A 19,758-nucleotide genomic window follows, 5' to 3' on the forward strand; every position below is an offset into this window, starting at 1 on the left:
AACGACCCTAAGCACACAGCCAAGACAACGCAGGAGTGGCTTCGGGACAAGCCTCAATGTCTATGAGTGGCCCAGACAGAGCCCAGACTTGAACCCAATCTAACATCTCTGGAGAGACGTGAAAATAGCTGTGCAGCAACGCTCCCCATCCAACCTGACAGAGCTTGCAAGGATCTGCAGAGGAAAATGGGAGAAACTCCCCAAATACAGGTGTGCCAAGATTGTAGCGTCATACCCAAGAAGACTCGAGGCTGTAATTGCTGCCAAACGTGCTTCAACAAAGTACTAAGTAAAGGGTCTGAATACTTATGTAAATGTGATATTTCAGTTGTTTATTTTTAATACATGTGCAAAAATAACACTTGTTTTTGCTTTGTCATTATGGGGTATTGTTTGTAGATGGATGAGGGGACAAAACAATTTCATCCATTTTAGAATAAGGCTGTAACGTAACAATGTGTGGAAAAAGTCAAGGAGTGTGAATACTTTCCGAATGCACTGTATGTCAGAAGGTATGGTACAACTCACTGCCTCTCCCTCTGGTCCCTGGGGTCCTGCTGGTCCTTTGGCTCCTGGGGGCCCCATCGGTCCCATTGGCCCCACCACTGGCTGCACCACAGAGCCGTCCCCTAGCCTCACAACCTGGGCAGCTGGCCCCCCGGGGCCAGGAGGGCCAGGGGGACCAGGTACACCACGGTCCCCCTTGGAGCCTGGGTAACCAAACCCAGAACTGCCCTGTGGGAAGAAAACAATCAACTACATATTTAATCTGATCAATTCAATGACTAGCTAAGATGAAGTCAAATAAAAAGAAGCTGGGAAGGACAAAGTCAAAACGCACCTTCAAGCCTTTGTCTCCCTGAAAGGAAAAGGAGACAAAGACAAATTGTAAGTAATGTTGGAGCTATTACATGTGTCTCAGAGGCATGTATGTGGTCTGTCTGAATCAGATGTAATCAGCTATGGGGGTCATCAGTTATAGGGGGTGTATAACACACAGTACTGTGCCAGGCAGCATGCAGTACCTTTTCTCCACGTTCTCCTCCGCCTGATGAAGAAGCAGAGCTGGAGAAAGACCCCGATTCCCCCTTTGGCCCGGCGGGACCTCTGTCCCCCGGACTGCCCTTCTCCCCTCTCTCCCCCTTCACTCCGTTAGAACCAGTAGGGCCTGACGACACACAGAGAGACACAGAGAGAAGGAGAGTTGGGTGTTAGAATAGACGTCAGAAGTAACATCGTGGTCATCATCGGCATGAATGTTGCTGTCATCATCACTTTCACTAGCATCCTCTATCCTCAGTTAGCATCCTACTACCTTTGTCCTCCCCTTCCACAGAGTTTCATGCCAACCTGTTCCACAGAGTTCCATGCCAAACTATTCCACAGAGTTCCTTGCCAATATATTCTACAGTTTCATGCCAACCTACCCCACAGAGTTCCATGCAGACAGGACATGCTGAGGGCATGATGAGTTCTTATCAACCTAGTCCAGTGCAGATTCACTTAACTCTGACATAGAGTGGTAAGGGTATACTGTCCTGAAATCAGGGACTGGTTGTCAGGGAACTCCACTGGACCTCATTGGAGAGTGTTTATAATATAGCCCGACAGACAGACGCACAGACGGACAGACAGACAAAGTTTCCAGTGACCTACCTGGTTGACCTCCTGATCCTGGTCTGGACTCTACTGAGGTCTGATGATTCCTGTCACCTACAGTCAATCAACACAAACACACTTACCTGCATGCCTAGTTCGTACACTAGAAAACACTAACAATTATCAACATTCCCCTGGTAGGTAGGAGCGTTGGGCCAGTAACCCGAAAGGTTGCTGGATCGAATCCCCGAGCTGACAAGTTAAAAATCTACCGTTCTGACCCTGAGCAAGGTAGTTAACCCAGGCACCGATAACGTGGATGTCGACTAAGGCAGCCCCCCCCCTTCTTTACAATCAGCCACTCTTGAAGGAAAATGTCTACCTTCTACACTAGAAGGTGCTAGTGTGCTGTATATCCCAGCATACCGTATGTAACGAGCAACAAGGTTCTCAAGTAGTGTGGTATTAAAACTAGGTACATATTTCCATGACAGATAGTTTCACAGTTTTTACATCAACAGTTTTTGTTAGCACTGCAGTTACTCTAAATATAGCTTGGTTGGTTCACTATTATATGCGCATTTTCAATAAACCTAAGTAATATTTTAGAGGATAACTTCACAGATGATGTCATCATTATTCAACTCAGCCCACTGACCTGTCTCTGAGAGCCTGTCGCTCACTGATGATGTCAGAGGGGGCTCTGGCACTGGTCGGAGAGATGGAGGTGTGGTCTGACAGGAGGGAAGAGAGGGAGGAGAGGAAGGTTAGACAGGACAGTCAGACCCTGATCCAATAGTTTCACAGTAAATCCTTCCTTCTATTTCCACATCACAGAATAGATTAACAGGACAACATCGGATAAAGAAGATTCCTTTACAGTTTTGCCGGTCTCTCTTCTGTCCCCATCCCCACTGCCAAAGTCCCCTGAGGCCTGAGAGAGAGACAGAGAAAGAGAGCGAGAGAGACAGCAGGACAAACAGAGACAAGTCAAGGCATTTGAGAAAATGTTAGTTGACATGAATCATATCATATTCCTACTAAACTGTGTCTGGTTCTACAGTCTAATCACTCACAGCGTCTGAGTCATCATCGTCTTCACAGAGTAACTCAGCTGCTCGAGGGTTACCCACCACGTTCAGCTCAGCGATCGCCCCCTGCACAACACACAGAGACACAGACAAACACACTGATGGCTGTGAGAAAGGAGATACTGTACAGCCATTGATGCAGTATGAATTTAATGATTCTAGTCAGGATCTAAGCCATTAATTAATATACAATATAATGTAAAGAGGATGTTTCTGACTGACCGTGGCCTTACTAACTCAGAACAGACAGAGTCTTGTTGAAACAACAGACAGGGTTCTAAATCTCTCCCAGGGGCCTGATAGAGTTAGACTATGAGAATGCACGTTTCAACACACTGTCTGTTGAGAACAGCAGGTGTGAGTGAGATGAAACCTAAACCCTCACATTGTTTGGGGGTAAATCCCTCACTAATCACTCCCTCAGGAATCTCAGTCAGATATGTGTCACTGGCAACAGGAAAGCCAGACAGCCAGTCACATCTCACTAACACAGCACTACTAACCCCTCCTCCCTCTAGTAAATCTATTAGCTGACCTGTCCTGTCGTCTGGCCTTTGACCCCTCAGCATAGTCACTGACCCGTCTAACCACATGTGATGGTCACATGGGGTTTGACACCAGAGCGAGGGTTGAGGGTGGGGGTGCAGAACGACAGAGACTTTAGGGGAAGAGTTATACCAATGTTTTACATGAGGGAAAAATAAAGATATTTTACATGAGGGAACAATAAAGATATAATTTACAAGAGGGAACCATGAAGATGCTTTACATGAGGGAATCATGAAGATGTTTTACATGAGGGAACAATAAAGATGTTTTACATGAGAGAACAATAAAGATGTTTTACATGAGAGAACAATAAAGATATTTTACAAGAGGGAACAATAAAGATATTTTACAAGAGGGAACAATAAAGATGTTTTACATAAGAGAACAATAAAGTTAGAGGTAAATATGTGTGGTCAGGTACGCATTAGAGGTGTGGTTGGCGATCCATACTGTACCTCGAACCTGTCAGGGTCCGCGCCTCCCGCCTGACCCACGAAGATGCCCGCCCCGCTGTCCAGCTCCATGTCATCCGGCGAGCGCTCCAACTTCACCGTCTTCCCAGAGGCGTCGCACCCCATGAAGAAGGTTACCTGGTCGTTGAACACGGACAGAGAGAACTTGGTCCAGGAGACAAGGTCCAGGGAGGGCACGGTGAAACTAGCGGCCAGGTACGAGGCCTCAGAGTCGGGCTCTGTGTAGTAGAACAGAATGTTCTGATTCCTGCCGTCAGGATCCGGGGCGCTCAGCTTCACCCCCACGTACATGAACTTCTGGGAGGCGTCTGTGATGGAGAAGAGGACCCCGGGGCTGGAGGGGAGGATTTGGAAGACCAGGGAGAAGTCTCTGTAGAAGGGGTTGGGGAGGTGGGCCAGGGCCGGCTGTCCCGCAGCAGTCAGCCCGTCCTGCCCTCCGAAGTAGTAGGCGGGTTTCCCCCCCGGACCGGCCTGGGATTCAGGAGGCAGGTCTCCGATCAGCTGCAGTAGAGTCACACCACTCTCTGCTGCAGGGGACGAGACAGGACAGGAGGTGAGGTTACACACACGAAGCCAGCGCTTACAGTACAGGAGTCCCATTGTCCCAGTCCAGAAACAAAGCACTAGCCCTAACTTAGATCCCAGGGCACTGTGTAGATCTGAAAACACTGGATAGATGTAAGCAGTATAATAAAAATGGCACCTTGCATTCTGATTTATCCAATTCTTATAGATCTAGTCTACATTAAGTGCCTAGGGCTTATTTTAGATCTAGTCCACATGAAGTGCCTAGGACTTCTTTCAAACTAGTCTAAATGAAGTGCCCAGGGCTTATTTCAGATCTAGTCTACATTAAGTGCCCCAGGCTTCTTTCAGACTAGTCTACATTAAGTGCCCAGGGCTTATTTCAGATCTAGTCTACATTAAAATATATATATATATATCCCATTTAGCAGACGCTTTTGTCCAAAGCGACTTACAAGTCGGCTGGGGCCACTACTTTTACATATGGGTGGCCCCAGCGGGAATCGAACCCACGACGCTTGGCGTTGCAAGCGCCATGCTCTACCGACTGAGCCACACAAGTGCCCAGGGCTTATTTCAGACTAGTCTACATTAAGTGCCCAGGGCTTATTTCAGATCTAGTCTACATGAAGTGCCTAGGACTTCTTTCAAACTAGTCTAAATGAAGTGCCCAGGGCTTATTTCAGATCTAGTCTACATTAAGTGCCCCAGGCTTCTTTCAGACTAGTCTACATTAAGTGCCCAGGGCTTATTTCAGATCTAGTCTACATTAAGTGCCCAGGGCTTATTTCAGACTAGTCTACATTAAGTGCCCAGGGCTTATTTCAGATCTAGTCTACATGAAGTGCCTAGGACTTCTTTCAAACTAGTCTAAATGAAGATCCCAGGGCTTATTTCAGATCTAGTCTACATTAAGTGCCCCAGGCTTCTTTCAGACTAGTCTACATTAAGTGCCCAGGGCTTATTTCAGATCTAGTCTACATTAAGTGCCCAGGGCTTATTTCAGATCTAGTCTACATTAAGTGCCCCAGGCTTCTTTCAGACTAGTCTACATTAAGTGCCCAGGGCTTATTTCAGATCTAGTCTACATTAAGTGTCCCAGGCCTCTTTCAGACTAGTCTACATTAAGTGCCCAGGGCTTATTTCAGATCTAGTCTACATTAAGTGCCCCAGGCTTCTTTCAGACTAGTCTACATTAAGTGCCCAGGGCTTCTTTCAGACTAGTCTACATTAAGTGCCCAGGGCTTCTTTCAGACTAGTCTACATTAAGTGCCCAGGGCTTCTTTCAGATCTAGTCTACATGAAGTGCCGAATGCTTATTTCAGATCTAGTCTACATTAAGTGCCCAGGGCTTATTTCAGACAAGTCTACATTAAGTGCCCAGGGCTTATTTCAGATCTAGTCTACATTAAGTGCCCAGGGCTTCTTTCAGATCTAGTCTACATTAAGTGCCCAGGGCTTATTTCAGATCTAGTGTAGACTAAAAGGGCCCAGGGCTTATTTCGGACTAGTCTACATGAAGTGCCAGGGCTTATTTCAGATCTAGTCTACATGAAGTACCCAGGGCTTATTTCAGATCTAGTCTACATGAAGTGCCCAGGGCTTATTTCTGGACCAAACCTTTTTTTCAGCTCCTGTTTACGCTACGCACTTCACCACTGGTTTAGGATCAGCTATACACTCCAAAAAGGGTTCTTTGGCTGTCCCCATAATTATCTCTGGCCCTCTGTGTGACCTTACCACATGTAACTCACAGTATATTAAATAAGATGATTTTCAAATAAAACATTGAATATAAAAGCTGCAAAACATTATCCAAAATATAAACCATCAACTTAGTGAATATCATTGGTGTTTAATATGAGGGATTCAGCATGAAATATATTTTAAAAATTGTTTTACACACTTTTATTTATTTTACTATGAATTTGTTGACACTGTTTCAGCATCAAACTGGTGGCAGTTGTGAAAAAAGTCAATAGTTGTACGAGTTGCAGAGTTCCATCATTTAGGCTATTTTCTCTTAAACCAGATGGTCTGTATACTAGAAACCTGTGGCCAATATGGACACAGATATTTAAAAACATAATCCTATATACTAGAAACCTGTGGCCAATTTGGGCACAGATATTTTAAAACATAATCCTATATACTAGAAACCTGTGACCAATATGGACACAGATATTTAAAAACATAATCCTATACACTAGAAACCTGTGGCCAATATGGTGGCCAATTTAAAAACATAATCCTATATACTGTATCATTTTGTAAAAGTTATTCAAGTATAAATTACCAAAGTTATGATAGATTGCCATATATTTTCTGTTAATTACCAAAAATGACGATGAAGATTCCGGTAACTTTGGTAAACTACTGGTAGCTTTGCAACCCTAGTTCTACCTGGAATCAAAAAGGGTTCTACTATGGGGACAGCCGAACAATCATTTTAGCTTCTGGACAGCTCCTTTTTTCCCAGCCTGTACCATCTTCCTTTACCATACCCCCAAATTTAACCCTCAGCTAAACAGCCAAACTGATCCTGAGTCAGTTGTTAAGGGCATAGAGTAAGCATACACAGAGTACTTTATCATTGACATGAGGTTACCGAAGGGTACAAGGGCACAGTGCAGTAGCAGATTAGAAAGCATCATGCCTTGATTGGTGTGCTGTGCTTCACCAAGTGACTTAGCCAGGATGAGTGCCTCAGGCCATACCCATACATGTGCAGTGAAGTTAACAACAAAGCCACTGGGCAAAAACTGGTTGAATCAATGTTATTTCCACAACATTTCAACAAAAAAATGATATATGATGATGTTGAAACAAAGTGGAAAACGGATTGGATTTGAAAAAAGGAATCCACGTAAGGTAATTTAGTATTTTTTTCACCCAACATTTAACTAAAATCCAATGACGTGGTGAAATGTTTTGTTGATTTCACGTTGAATTCACGTTGCCTGACAACCCAACCAAATGTAAATCAACTGACCTAACGAAAGGTCAGTAAAATGTCAGCAAAGGTCTGTTGCAGAGTGAAATGACAAACCTCAGGCCACGTGGACCAACCCCAGTAGACTCAATAGGGCTTCAGACTCAATATGGTTTTAGACTCAATAGGTTTTCTGACTCAATAGGGTTTCAGACTCAATAGGGCTTCAGAGTCAATTGGGCTTCAGACTTTATTAGTTAATGGTTCAACCTCACCTAGGACAGGTCAAAACGGTTCACGGGTCTACAGTATGCGGTCAATGATGAACCCTTCTATGTTTCTATGATGGGCGATAGCAGATCTCGTGACAGCTCACATTATCTTTCAAGTGCAACAGTAAGTCTAGGTAGTAGATGTAAAATAAAAGCAAAAATAATCCTTTTATGGAGAGAGTTTTGGGGTTCAGCAGGCAAAGACTGTGTCAAATGAACTTGGGCTGTTTTAGCATGGAAAAATGTCTGACTGTAATCCAATTCCCATGGGCTCAAATAGCCTAGAGGGAAATGAGGAAATTACATGAGACTAACCATCACATTCACATGAAATAGCACCTCTAGGGAACTAAACACTGGACAGACAGACATCCTCTCATGGGTGAACTGTCAGAGTAGATTTATGAAAGATGTTTACAGAAAAGCCCACACTGTACAATGTGAATGTCACACGAACCAGAGATACTTGGGATTTCCTATCCCTCCAGTGATGTAAACTTAAACAGGGGAAGTGAACTCCGTAACACAGTCATTAAGTCTCAGAGGATCTAGACTGAACCATGAGGAGTTATTCCAATAGCTAATGGTGTATCCTAAAGGGGATCTATCTTCTCAATGGCCTAAAGTGGCATTCATAAGTAAGTGCAATATCATATAATACTTAAGCAATAAGGCACGAGGGTGTGTGGTATATGGGCAATATACCACTGATACGGGCTGTTCTTATGCACGATGCAACGTGGAGTGCCTGTATACAGCCCTTAGCCATGGTATATTGGCCATATACAACAACCCCCTGAGGTGCTTTATTGCTATTATAAACTGGTTACCAACGTAATTAAAACAGTAACACCTATGGTATAGGGTCTGATATACCACGGCTGTCAGCCAATCAGCATTCAGGACTCACAAAGTTTATAATGAAGATTATACAACGGGTGGGTCTAAATCCTGAATGCTAATTGGTTAAAATCTCATTTCAGCCAGTGTCTATTCTACAAGTTACCACGGGCTAAATCTATGAATGCCCTTTCAGGTGGTTGAGTAAGCCTACATTTTAAAATGCATCATGTCTCATATTAGTATCATACTTCCAGTTGTGACTTGTGTGAATGGTATTTATTTGACTTTTGGAGAGTACTTGGGTGCAGCCCTTGGACAACAACCGATACACAAGGACTATCGTACTACATCCTAAAATGAATTGGAACATTTGGAGACTCAACAATTTTTGGACTAATGTCAAACATGTGTTTCCACACACTAACACAGCAACACCACTTACTCTGTACAGTCTGTACTCACTCCCACACCATATTGCTAAGCCAGCTAGGGTCTCACTGGACACTGTTGTTATGCTATCTACACTCTAAACCTGCAAGGCAACCAAAGCTTAGCTGAAGATCCTGTGGGAATTCAGCCAATTAGTGGGAGGCAGAGAGGGCGAGGGGGAGGAAGCTTCTCATCGGATGAACCTGCTATTGGTCCATCTGACAGGGCGCTAGGGAGGTCACAGCTGTGGCCCGGTTAGCCCAACACTACCGCAGACACTAACCCAACACTACCGCAGACACTAACCCGACACTACTGCAGACACTAACCCAACACTACTGCAGACACTAACCCAACACTACTGCAGACACTAACCCAACACTACTGCAGACACTAACCCAACACTACTGCAGACACTACCGCAGACACTAATTCAACACTACCGCAGACACTAACTCAGCACTACCGCAGACACTACCGCAGACACTAACTCAACACTACCGCAGACACTAACCCAACACTACCGCAGACACTAACCCGACACTACCGCAGACACTAACCAACACTACCGCAGACACTAACCCAACACTACCGCAGACACTAACCCAACACTACCGCAGACACTAACTCAGCACTACCGCAGACACTAGCCCAACACTACTGCAGACACTAACCAACACTACCGCAGACACTAACCCAACACTACCGCAGACACTAACCCAACACTACCGCAGACACTAACTCAGCACTACCGCAGACACTACCGCAGACACTAACCCAACACTACTGCAGACACTACCGCAGACACTAACCCAACACTACCGCAGACACTAACCCGACACTACCGCAGACACTAACCAACACTACCGCAGACAATAACCCAACACTACTGTAGACACTAACCCAACACTACCGCAGACACTAACTCAGCACTACCGCAGACACTAACCCAACACTACCGCAGACACTAACACAACACTACCGCAGACACTAACCCAACACTACCGCAGACACTAACCCAGCACTACCGCAGACACTACCGCAGACACTAACCCAACACTACCGCAGACACTAACCCAACACTACCGCAGACACTAACCCAACACTACCGCAAACACTAACACAGCACTACCGCAGACACTAACCCAACACTACCACAGACACTAACCCAACACTAACCGAGTCACAAAAGAGCCTCAGGGAGTATCTGATTTCTGTCTACCGAAAATTACAATAAATGATAATGAAAAAGTTAGATAAGAGAGAAAGAACAAAAGAGTAATATGGAGTGTATCCACTATAGCTGTCAGAAAGTATTGCCAGTTACATACCAGCCATGTTTACCAACATGGATGTCATAACAGAGAATCCATCGACTCACTCACTTGTACTGCACTATACAAATCAACTGGGACTGAGTTGCACTGCATTGAATGGGGATTCCCATGCAGGCAGATGTCGTGTTGACAGAGGAGAACGTGGGAACACCACCACCACATCCCAGGATCACATTTAATTTCAGTCATTTAGCAGCTGAGCCACATGGGACCAGGGTGGCTGGCCAGGCAGGCAGCTTCCCTTCCCTGTTCCCAATCTGACATGATTCCATGATTCTCCACACTGGTCTGATCCTTCACGCTATCCTGGCAACGCTCAGAGACGTTCCACAGCACTGAAGTAATAGGGAACCTTACAGCTTTCCAGGGATTCCCAGTCAGACATAGATTAAGGGAATATCCTGTTGATTACGTACTACAGATGTCCCATCCCAATAGGGAATATATTCCCACCTCCCCCAGATTGAAAAATACATGGCCTACAGTGCACATTTTAAATTTGCAAAAAATTCTGAAAACCTCTTCTTGCTTTGTCATTATGGAGTATTGTGTGTAGATTGATGAGGATAATAAACAATTTAATCAATTTTAGAATAAGACTGCAATGTGGAAAAAGTGAAGGGGTCTGAATACTGAATGCACTGTATGTCTGTCAGCTGAGTTTATTCACCTGATCTCTGTATGTCACCTGCTATATCATGAACTTCCATATTTGGAATAACATGGCAGCATCATTTTATGAAGTGAGTGGCCTAAACAATGCATGCACTGACCATAGAATGTCATGCACAAACTAAAGAACCCAAAACAAAAACTAGGATGTGTGTGTGTGTGTGTGTGTGTGCGTGTGTGCGTGTGTGCGTGTGTGCGTGTGTGTGTGTGTGTGTGTGTGTGTGTGTGTACAATAAGCTTTGTTAAGTACAGTACCCAGCGTCTGGGCCCAGAGCCCAGCACAACAGGCCTGCCAGTCTAAACATGCTGAAGTGGCTCGGGATGGGGGCTAACGACTGTCTCTCAGACCATGACTAATCATTTAATATGTCCAGGAGGAGGGAAAACTAGTTGGAGCTGATGTGTGGTGGGTGGTTTCTGTGAGGCACAAAATGGCTGCCATGTTGTATCACCCAGGTAAGTGCTAGTGGATGAGGGTGAGTTACGGTATGAAGTACTTTTAGACATGATGGAAAGCACTATACGAATACAATCTAAAAAAAACGTGAGATATCTTGTAGCTACAAAAACCCTGCTTGCCAATGAATACATACACCAACCTGCAGTCATTCATATCCATGACAATACATTACACTGAGAATGAATCCATCTTCCTTAGTGAATAAAATAAACTTTTATGTCAGTGTTGAAATTTGATATATTTAGCTCTATATACAGTGCATTCAGTATTCAGACCCCTTGACTTTTTCTACATTTTGTTACGTTACAGACTTATTCTAAAATAGATTTTTAAAAATGTTTCCCTCATCAATCTACACACAATAACCCATAATGATTTAGCAACAAAAAAGGTCTAGACATTTTAGCAAATGTATTAAAAGTAAAAAAACTAAATATTAAATTTACATAAGTATCCATACCCTTTACTCAATTACAGCCTCAAGTCTTCTTGGGTATGACTCTACAAGTATGGTACACCTGTATTTAGGGAGTTTCTCCCATTTTTCTCTTAAGATCCTCTCAAGCTCTGTCAGACTGTATGGAAAGGGTTGCTGCACCTCTATTTTCAGGCCTCTCCAGAGATGTTCAATTTGGTTCAAGTTCGGGCTCTGGCTGGGCCACTCAAGGACATTCTGAGACTCTTCCCGAAAACACTTCTGCGTTGTCTTGGCTGTGTGCTTAGGATCGTTGTCCTTCTGGAAGGTGAACCTTCACCCCAGTCTGAGGTCCTGAGAACTCTGTACTTTGCTCCATTCATCTTTCCCTCGGCCCTGACTAGTCTCCCATTCCCTCCTACTGAAAAATATCCCCACAGCATGATGCTGCTACCACCACGCTTCACCGTAGGGATGGGGCCAGGTTTCCTCCAAACATCGCGCTTGGCATTCAGGCCAAATAGTTCAATCTTGGTTTCATAAGACCAGAGAATCTTGTTTCTCATGGTCTGAGAGTCTTTAGGTACATTTTGGCAAACTCCAAGTGGGCTGTCTTGCGTTTTACAGAGGAATGGCTTCCGTCTGGCCACTCTACCATAAAGGCCTGATTGGTGGAGTGCTGCAGAGATGGTTGTCCTTGTGGAAGGTTCTCCCATCTCCACAGAGGAACTCTGGAGCTCTGTCTGAGTGACCATCGGGTTCTTTGTTACCTCCCTGACCAACGCCCTTCTCCCCCGATTGCACAGAATGATGGAGGCCACTGTGTTCTTGGGGACCTTCAATGCTGACGAAATGTTTTGGTACCCTTCTCCAGATCTGTGCCTTGACACAATCCTGTCTCGGAGCTCTACGGACAATGCCTTCAACCTCATGGATTGGTTTTTGCTCTGACATGCACTGTCAACTGTGGGACCTTATATAGGCAGGTGTGTGCCTTTCCAAACCATGTACAATCAACTTAATTTACCACAAGTGAACTCCAATTAAGTTGTAGAAACATCTCAAGGATGATCAATTGAAACAGGATGCACCTGAGCTCAATTTCGACTCTCATAGCAGAGGGTCTGAATACTTATGTAAATAAGGTGTTTTTTGCAACAACAAAAAAAGCCTGTTTTTGCATTGTCATTATGGGGTAATATGTGTAGATTGATGAGGAGAAAAAAATATTTAATCCATTTTAGAATAAGTCTGTAATGTGACAAAATGTGGAAAAAGTCAAGGGGCCTGTATACTTTTCATATGTACTGTATAACATTATCTTATCTCCTCGCCTCTCTATCCTATCTTCATCCTCTCCTCTTCACTTCTGTTATCCTAGCAAAGAGCTTCCTCTTATAACAAGCCAAGAGGGCGTACCTAAAATGTCCCGCAACCCAAACATTGACTCAACTACAGTCCGTCTAGTTACCTCATGTCTGAGTTTCACTCTGTTTTAAATAAACTTAGGTATGTCACAGTGAACAATAAAAAAGTTAACAGAACGCTACTTCGTTGTAAAAGGCTTCATTGCCTCGAGAACGTGCTGAAGAAATGGTGCTGTTCTCTTTGTCTGAAAACTGTAATAAGTAATTGCTTGGGAAAATGAGAAGGCCTACTAACTGTGTGCAAAGAGCAACAGAAAACTATTTTCCTAATTCAATGATGCCTCAGAGAGACCCAGAGGCCGAACATCAAACAACTGTTTGTTTAAACCCCCAGGTTCCAAGATGACAGTGCCAAAAACTACTGTACGGACATAAGAATGTACTTTAATTACAGTAATGTAAGTAGCAGGGGGCCTCCCGAGAGGCGCAGTGGACTAAGGCACTGCATCGCAGTGCTTGCCGTGCCACTAGAGATCCTGGTTCGAGTCCAGGCTCTGTCTTAGCCGGCCGAGACCGGGAGACCCATGGGGCGGTGCACAATTGGCCCAGTGTCGTCCGGGTTAGGGGAGGGTTTGGCCAGCAGGGATGTCCTTGTCCCTCGCGCTCTAGCGACTCCTGTGGCGGGCCGGGTGCAGTGCACGCTGACTCGGTCGCCAGGTGCACAGTGTTTCCCCCGGCACATTGGTACGGCTGGCTTCCGGGTTAAGCGGGCATTGTGTCAAGAAGCAACCCTTGGCAGGGTTGTGTTTAAGAGGACGCACGGCTCCTGACCTTTGCCTTTCCCGAGTCCGTACGGGAGTTGCAGCAATGGGACAAGACTGTAACTACCAATTGGATACCACGAAATTGGGGAGAAAAGGGGGAAAAATAAAAATAAAATAAATCTAAGTAGCCAAAAATGAAACCATCATCATTGTTTATTGGTGCTAACTTGCAATGCTTGTTACAGTTGGTGACGAGCCCATCAAAGACCGTTGTAACAGGCTGTAATGTGAAACACTGATCTTACAGACAGATGTCAGCTGGTGTTTGAGATATAGAGTATCTAACTCCACTTTCCATCCTCTCCAAGGACCCCCCTGTTAGAAAGTCTGAATGGTCCAACCTCTCCAGCTGTGACACATCCCAGAGGACCAGACCAACTGGACCTGGAGAGCTACAGAAAGGGGGAGCAGTGCCAGAACTGAAAGCCCATCAGTTAACACTTCAGAGTAAGACAACACAGCTGTGACATCTATGGCATTTCCACTGTTACCAGGTCAGCCCTTAATCCATATTTGGCCAAACCCCGGCTATGGTCAGTTAAAAATGATTGGAAATGGAACAGGAAACAAGAAAACAGAGCACTCCACAAAGATGACATCACTAAATCCAACCTTGTACATTGGCTCAATTGGCTGAATGTCAGAAAAGCCCCATTCTGCTATTCAAGCTAATGGTTGGATTGGTCATACATAACATAACATTTGGCGCCACAGCAGCTAGGTTTTCTCTGGCAAGAGCCCATCTTTACGAGATTTTGCCCATACTTGGAATCTTCTGGGAATTCAACTGTCTGAGTGATTTGAGTTGGTATACTGTAGAGAAAGGGTTTTGCTACCTACATACCTATAAAACCTGTTTACATAACACGTATTACAAAAATCAAGACTTGTTTATTACGAAATATGATCCACTGCATGATAACATCAATGCTTCCAACAAGCATGCTATACCACCCACTTGTTTCCTAGTGAACCAATGTGAACCTTCACATGTAATGAACTGGTAAATCCCTGACACAAATGACTCACTCTTTCTCTTTGTTTTTCTCTTTACTCTTCTTCACATGGATGGCTGGACGTTTCATTGACTCATTTCGACCGTTACTGAAAGACTGTGTAAAAATGTGGGTGAGACCCATGACCCCTCGTGGAGATTCAGTGCCCCGGTCTGGCCCGAATCAGACAGCTCCTTGTTGGAAGGGGGCACACAAAGACACCCTCACCCTTTCTCCCAAACCAGAGAGCACAATCGCCACACTCTTCCCCAGAGCAGATCATTGTCCATGAATCTTCCACCCCCAGCCACGCACCCCATACTGTCCATAACAGCACCAGTGTGGATGAGATGAAACCATTGTTCAGACTGCAGTGGTCTGCTCTGCTGAGAATGCATCATCCACTCCTCCTAGAAACATTCTACATTCCAATCCTCATGCTCACTGATTTCAGACATTGATTGAGTCCCAGAAATACTTGAATGCAGTATGGAGGCTGTGTAATATAAAGATGGCAATGAAAGGAAGCTGGGGAATCTCGATAAGGGTCGGATTGATTGTCGCCCACCAAGCCGAATTCCATTGGTACAGATAGTGGCCTGAAAATGCTTTGTAGATTGACGGAGACAAGATGGTTGACCCTCTTCAGCCAGATAGTTGAGTCAAATCTTAAGATGGCTGTTTGTAATAGTTTGTTTCCATCCTTCTACCTATAGGTCCATCATCAGCCTACCCATCAACCCATGCATCCCTTCATCCATCTCCACCTCTCATGCTGATAGGACAAACTTAGTGAACTCAGTAAAACAGGATACTGGAATAGAAAAGGGCACAACAGTGATAGAGAGGCCTAAGGGACAGTCCCCATAAAACAGACTAATGTCAGGGACTTTCCATTTAAACTCCCATCTCAAATGACTAGTGAACTCAAGTAAACAAAGGAAAGAGTGCACTGTGTGTGTGTGTGTGTGTGTGTGTTTGTGTGTGTGTGTGTGTGTGTGCGTGCGTGCGTGCGTGCGTGCGTGCGCGCGCGTGCGTGCGTGCGTGTGTTTGATTCGGTGTGTATGTACAAGTCTAGGAATGCATCCCAGAAGAGAACGACATGCAGACAAGCACGGTGCTGTTCCACAGCTTTGCTTGGCAAACAGAAGCACCAAGTAAATCACAAATGAACATGTTCTGAAGTAATTTATCTTGTCGGGCAAAAACACGACAAGTGCAAACTATGATGAAACGAGTCCAGCCAATATAAGGAAACAGTCTTTCTATCATGTCTCATATTGACCTATTCTGTCATGTATATATATATATACATGTATATATATATATACTAGTACACTGCTATGCATTTCTTTTAAATGAGCCTTCCAAAAATAGTGGCTTTACAGCCTAACCCCTATTTTATTGGACTATGGTTTATGATAACATTTCAACTTTATCTAAACTCCTACCCTACTTGGTAAAAGCAAAGTTAACACGGACAATGAAAAACATTTTCAATAACATGCTAAGAAACCTGAGCACTTACAAATCCCCATGGGAAAACAGCTGTGTGATAAATATGGCTTGATGCGTTTAATGTGCTGTGACTGTGAACTCAGACAATCAATTCTCCCATGCATACTCAGCAGGGAATGATTTATTGAGCTGCCATAGCCTACAGAGCTAAAGCCCAGGTAGAGCTTAGAAGTCTTTCTGCCCTTTGTGGGGCAGAACCCTGGAGAACAGATTCTAAACAGTGTGCATTTTCCACTTCTCCATATGCTTCTTTACTGCATCACAAGTCCAACCTACAGTACGAGTATATCTGAATACTCATAAATACTGCATTGGGAAGAATGCAGGAAATGTATTTTCCACTGTCGGAAAACAACATGCTGTAGCATGATTTTGTCCTATGCTTTATGTATATTTCATGGATTGTCTCCACTCTATGCAGACAAAACATTATTATTAACGTTAACATTCATACACAACATGCAAATGCTCCCAGGTTGGTGGTCTATAGTGCCGGTCAGTCATGCTTGTGTTCATGTCACACTTCTGAGCACATGCAGTGGAGTATGATTGACCCCAAAACAAGGTACAATCAACAGCAGTCCCTGACTGAAAGTCCCCACCGCCGCCAAGCATTTTGAAGTCGCTCAAATGTGAGGATAACGCGTGTCTATGCTACTTCACAAAGGTGTGTTAATCACACGTGCACACACACACACACACCTGTCATGACCAGACAACCGGATTCAAAATGTATCTCCAAACAGGATACATTCTAACCCGCGGTTTTACCTTTCCGATGACTAACTGACACGCATGGCGGACACCGCAACCCCGCCTCCTGATCCCTGTCGGGCAGCAAATTACACTCTACAGGAAGTCGCCCGTCATCCAGGGCTGGCCAGCAGCTGTCTTGCAGGACTTGGCAGAAGCTGCAGCAGGGCAGCAGGGGAACCTTGTTGAGCACTTGGCCAGGCAGGCACCTGGGCACGAGGAGGAGGCAGAGGAACCATTCGGCTCCATGGTGGCACCCCGCCTTGGCCAGCCACGCCCACTCTCTCAGGGCCACGCCAACCTCCTCCACAGAGGTGTGGTTCAGGAAGTTGGGCAGCGAGAAATGCTTTGACCCCCTTGATATGCAGATTGGCCAATCAGAGGGCACAAGGTGGCAGGTTCCATTGTGGTCAAGAGAAGAGATGTCAGAGAAGTTGGTCTTTGGTTCGCCCTGTTTCACCCCCTCAACCCCTGTGAGGTCATCCTCCACCACCCCTGTTAGGTTAGTGGGGAGAACCAAGCTTTCCCTTTCTCCAAGCCGTGACCCTGAACCCGAGCCGGTCCCTGAACCTACACCAGACTCAACCCCTGATCCAAACCCAGACCCTACACCAGACACTGAACCAGACCCTGATCCTGAACCCATCTCAGACCCAGATCCTTCCTTAGACCCAGACCCTTCTCCAGACCCAGATCCTTCCTTATACCCAGACCCAGATCCTTCCTTAAACCCAGATCCTTCCCCAGACCCAGATTCTTCCTTAGCCCCAGACCCTTCTCCAGACCCAGATCCTTCCTTATACCCAGACCCAGATCCTTCCTTAAACCCAGATCCTTCCCCAGACCCAGATTCTTCCTTAGCCCCAGACCCTTCTCCAGACCCAGAACCTTCCTTATACCCAGACCCAGATTCTTCCTTAGCCCCAGACCCTTCCCCAGACACAGACTCCTCCTTATTAGCCGTCTGTGTGGTAGGGCTCGCCACTCCTCTGTCAGTCCAAGTGGCTGGGGTCGCGTCCCACGTCTGCACAAACTTACGGATCCCATTAGCCACGTTGATGATTTCTGCCCCAACCCCTGACAGGTTCTCCTCACCTCTCTTGAGCTGTCCTCCTGCCTTGCCCAGTGGCTGAGCCTTCGTTGGGGCTTGGGTAGTAGGATCAGGGTCCTTGTTCCAGAACCAAGCATCCAGACGACCTGCGCTGAGAGCCAGGAGAAGGCCCAACCACAACGTCATCTTAGACATCCCGCTCCTTCAACCCACCGTCACCCAGAACCTCCTGGTCTGAGAGTGTAGATTCCACAACAAACACTGGATCACACTGTGTTCTTACTGTTCCTCCACCTACTAGCCGGCTAGTCAACAGTCACTCAAGCCCCCTCTGTCCATAAGGCACACTGTTAGCATGCACACACACACTGACCCTCCCTCTAGCACAGCTCACTGTTTCACTCCTTGCACCGGCCCAGTGCAGAATCATCACACACACACACACACACAGGGAAATCCACATGAGGAGGCGGGGTTACTGTGCTGCAGAGGGGCTTCATTGGCAAATATGAATTTCTCCCTCACATTCTGGCCCCTCCCTCCTGTTGCTAGGTTGATGAGTGGGTCCCCTCAGACACACAGTCCTCAATGAAGAGAACATGCACACTGACACACACACACACAGACAGAAGACACACCACACCACACACACACTCCCTCCCTAGAAGGAAAATATCTGGGTTGTTTGATAGGGAACACTAAACAGTCTCTGCTGACTGGTTGATATTCAAATGAAGCAGTTCAATCAATGTTTCCAAAATAAAATAAAAAGAGTCCACAGCTCCAAGAATAATGTTGTGATTACTCCTCATTGTCTACGGAACACTACTCCAGTCAGAAAGTGTATTACAGTTAATTAACTATCAATCAAGTTAGCGGTATTGTGAGAAGAGCTTTCTTGAGGTAGGTTTGACTCATAGAACTCTAATAGTCCCCCTGGGCTGAAAAGGGACTGAAGGGAGAGAGAGAGACAGAGACAGAGAGGGAGGGAGGCCCATTCACTGGGTTCATATAGCCACCACTACCATTATAAATGTGAATAGGTTGGTGAACTCCATCATCTACTCACAGCTCTTGTAAAAATGTATTACATAACTGGCCATACCTTTGAGGTCATTCATTATTTTACAGCTGTGTGAGTGAGTGAGTGAGTGAGTGAGTGAGTGAGTGAGTGAGTGAGTGAGTGAGTGAGTGAGTGAGTGAGTGAGTGAGTGAGTGAGTGAGAGAGAGAGAGAGAGTGACCGACCGCCCGAGGCAGAGCGAGGGATGAAGAAAATGAGGGAGAACAGCTGAGAGCGGAGAGGTTCAGCAGGAGCGTATCTGATTCAATAGAGTTTTTAAGCTCTCGGCCCCCAGGGGCCAAACGGCCAGCCCATAGCCTCATCTGAGGAAAACCTCCAGTAATTGCCCCGCTCCATGGTTCCCACAGCCTAGCTCAGTCCTGGGTGCCCCTGATGCCCAGTTACCCCATCACCCACGCCTTCACTATCCAGCTGTTGCACATTCCTGACACAGACAGACCTCCCACAACCCTGCTACCCCTCCTAAACCCCTAATGCACCCCAACCACATGACTGATGGACTCCAAGAGAAGCACTGATATCTCATTCTGCTGGAAAAGTTACATAGAAACACACACACTTGTCTCTCTCG

The 19,758-nt window shown here is 45.5% G+C and overlaps 1 protein-coding gene across 4 annotated transcripts in view; it reads right to left on the reverse strand.

Moving 5' to 3' along the window:
- Nucleotides 1-19,758, reverse strand: part of LOC135542772 (collagen alpha-1(XVIII) chain-like) — a 65,121-nt gene that overhangs the window by 15,264 nt on the left and 30,099 nt on the right. Inside the window, exons 1-9 of one of the 4 annotated variants that reach the window (XM_064969961.1) lie at nucleotides 18,150-18,514; nucleotides 3,695-4,239; nucleotides 2,676-2,756; nucleotides 2,480-2,533; nucleotides 2,258-2,333; nucleotides 1,657-1,713; nucleotides 1,026-1,168; nucleotides 842-859; nucleotides 529-735 (exon numbers count right to left, since the gene is read on the reverse strand). In XM_064969961.1, the coding sequence (XP_064826033.1) occupies nucleotides 529-735; nucleotides 842-859; nucleotides 1,026-1,168; nucleotides 1,657-1,713; nucleotides 2,258-2,333; nucleotides 2,480-2,533; nucleotides 2,676-2,756; nucleotides 3,695-4,239; nucleotides 18,150-18,300 (1,332 nt within the window). In that variant the 5' untranslated portion in view covers nucleotides 18,301-18,514. Of the gene's footprint in view, nucleotides 1-528; nucleotides 736-841; nucleotides 860-1,025; nucleotides 1,169-1,656; nucleotides 1,714-2,257; nucleotides 2,334-2,479; nucleotides 2,534-2,675; nucleotides 2,757-3,694; nucleotides 4,240-17,072; nucleotides 18,515-19,758 lie in introns of those variants that run through there. The other 3 variants (XM_064969958.1, XM_064969962.1, XM_064969959.1) reach the window with 3 other exon arrangements.

This window comes from Oncorhynchus masou, chromosome 6, assembly GCF_036934945.1.
Source record: "Oncorhynchus masou masou isolate Uvic2021 chromosome 6, UVic_Omas_1.1, whole genome shotgun sequence".
Taxonomy (NCBI): Eukaryota; Metazoa; Chordata; class Actinopteri; order Salmoniformes; family Salmonidae; genus Oncorhynchus; species Oncorhynchus masou.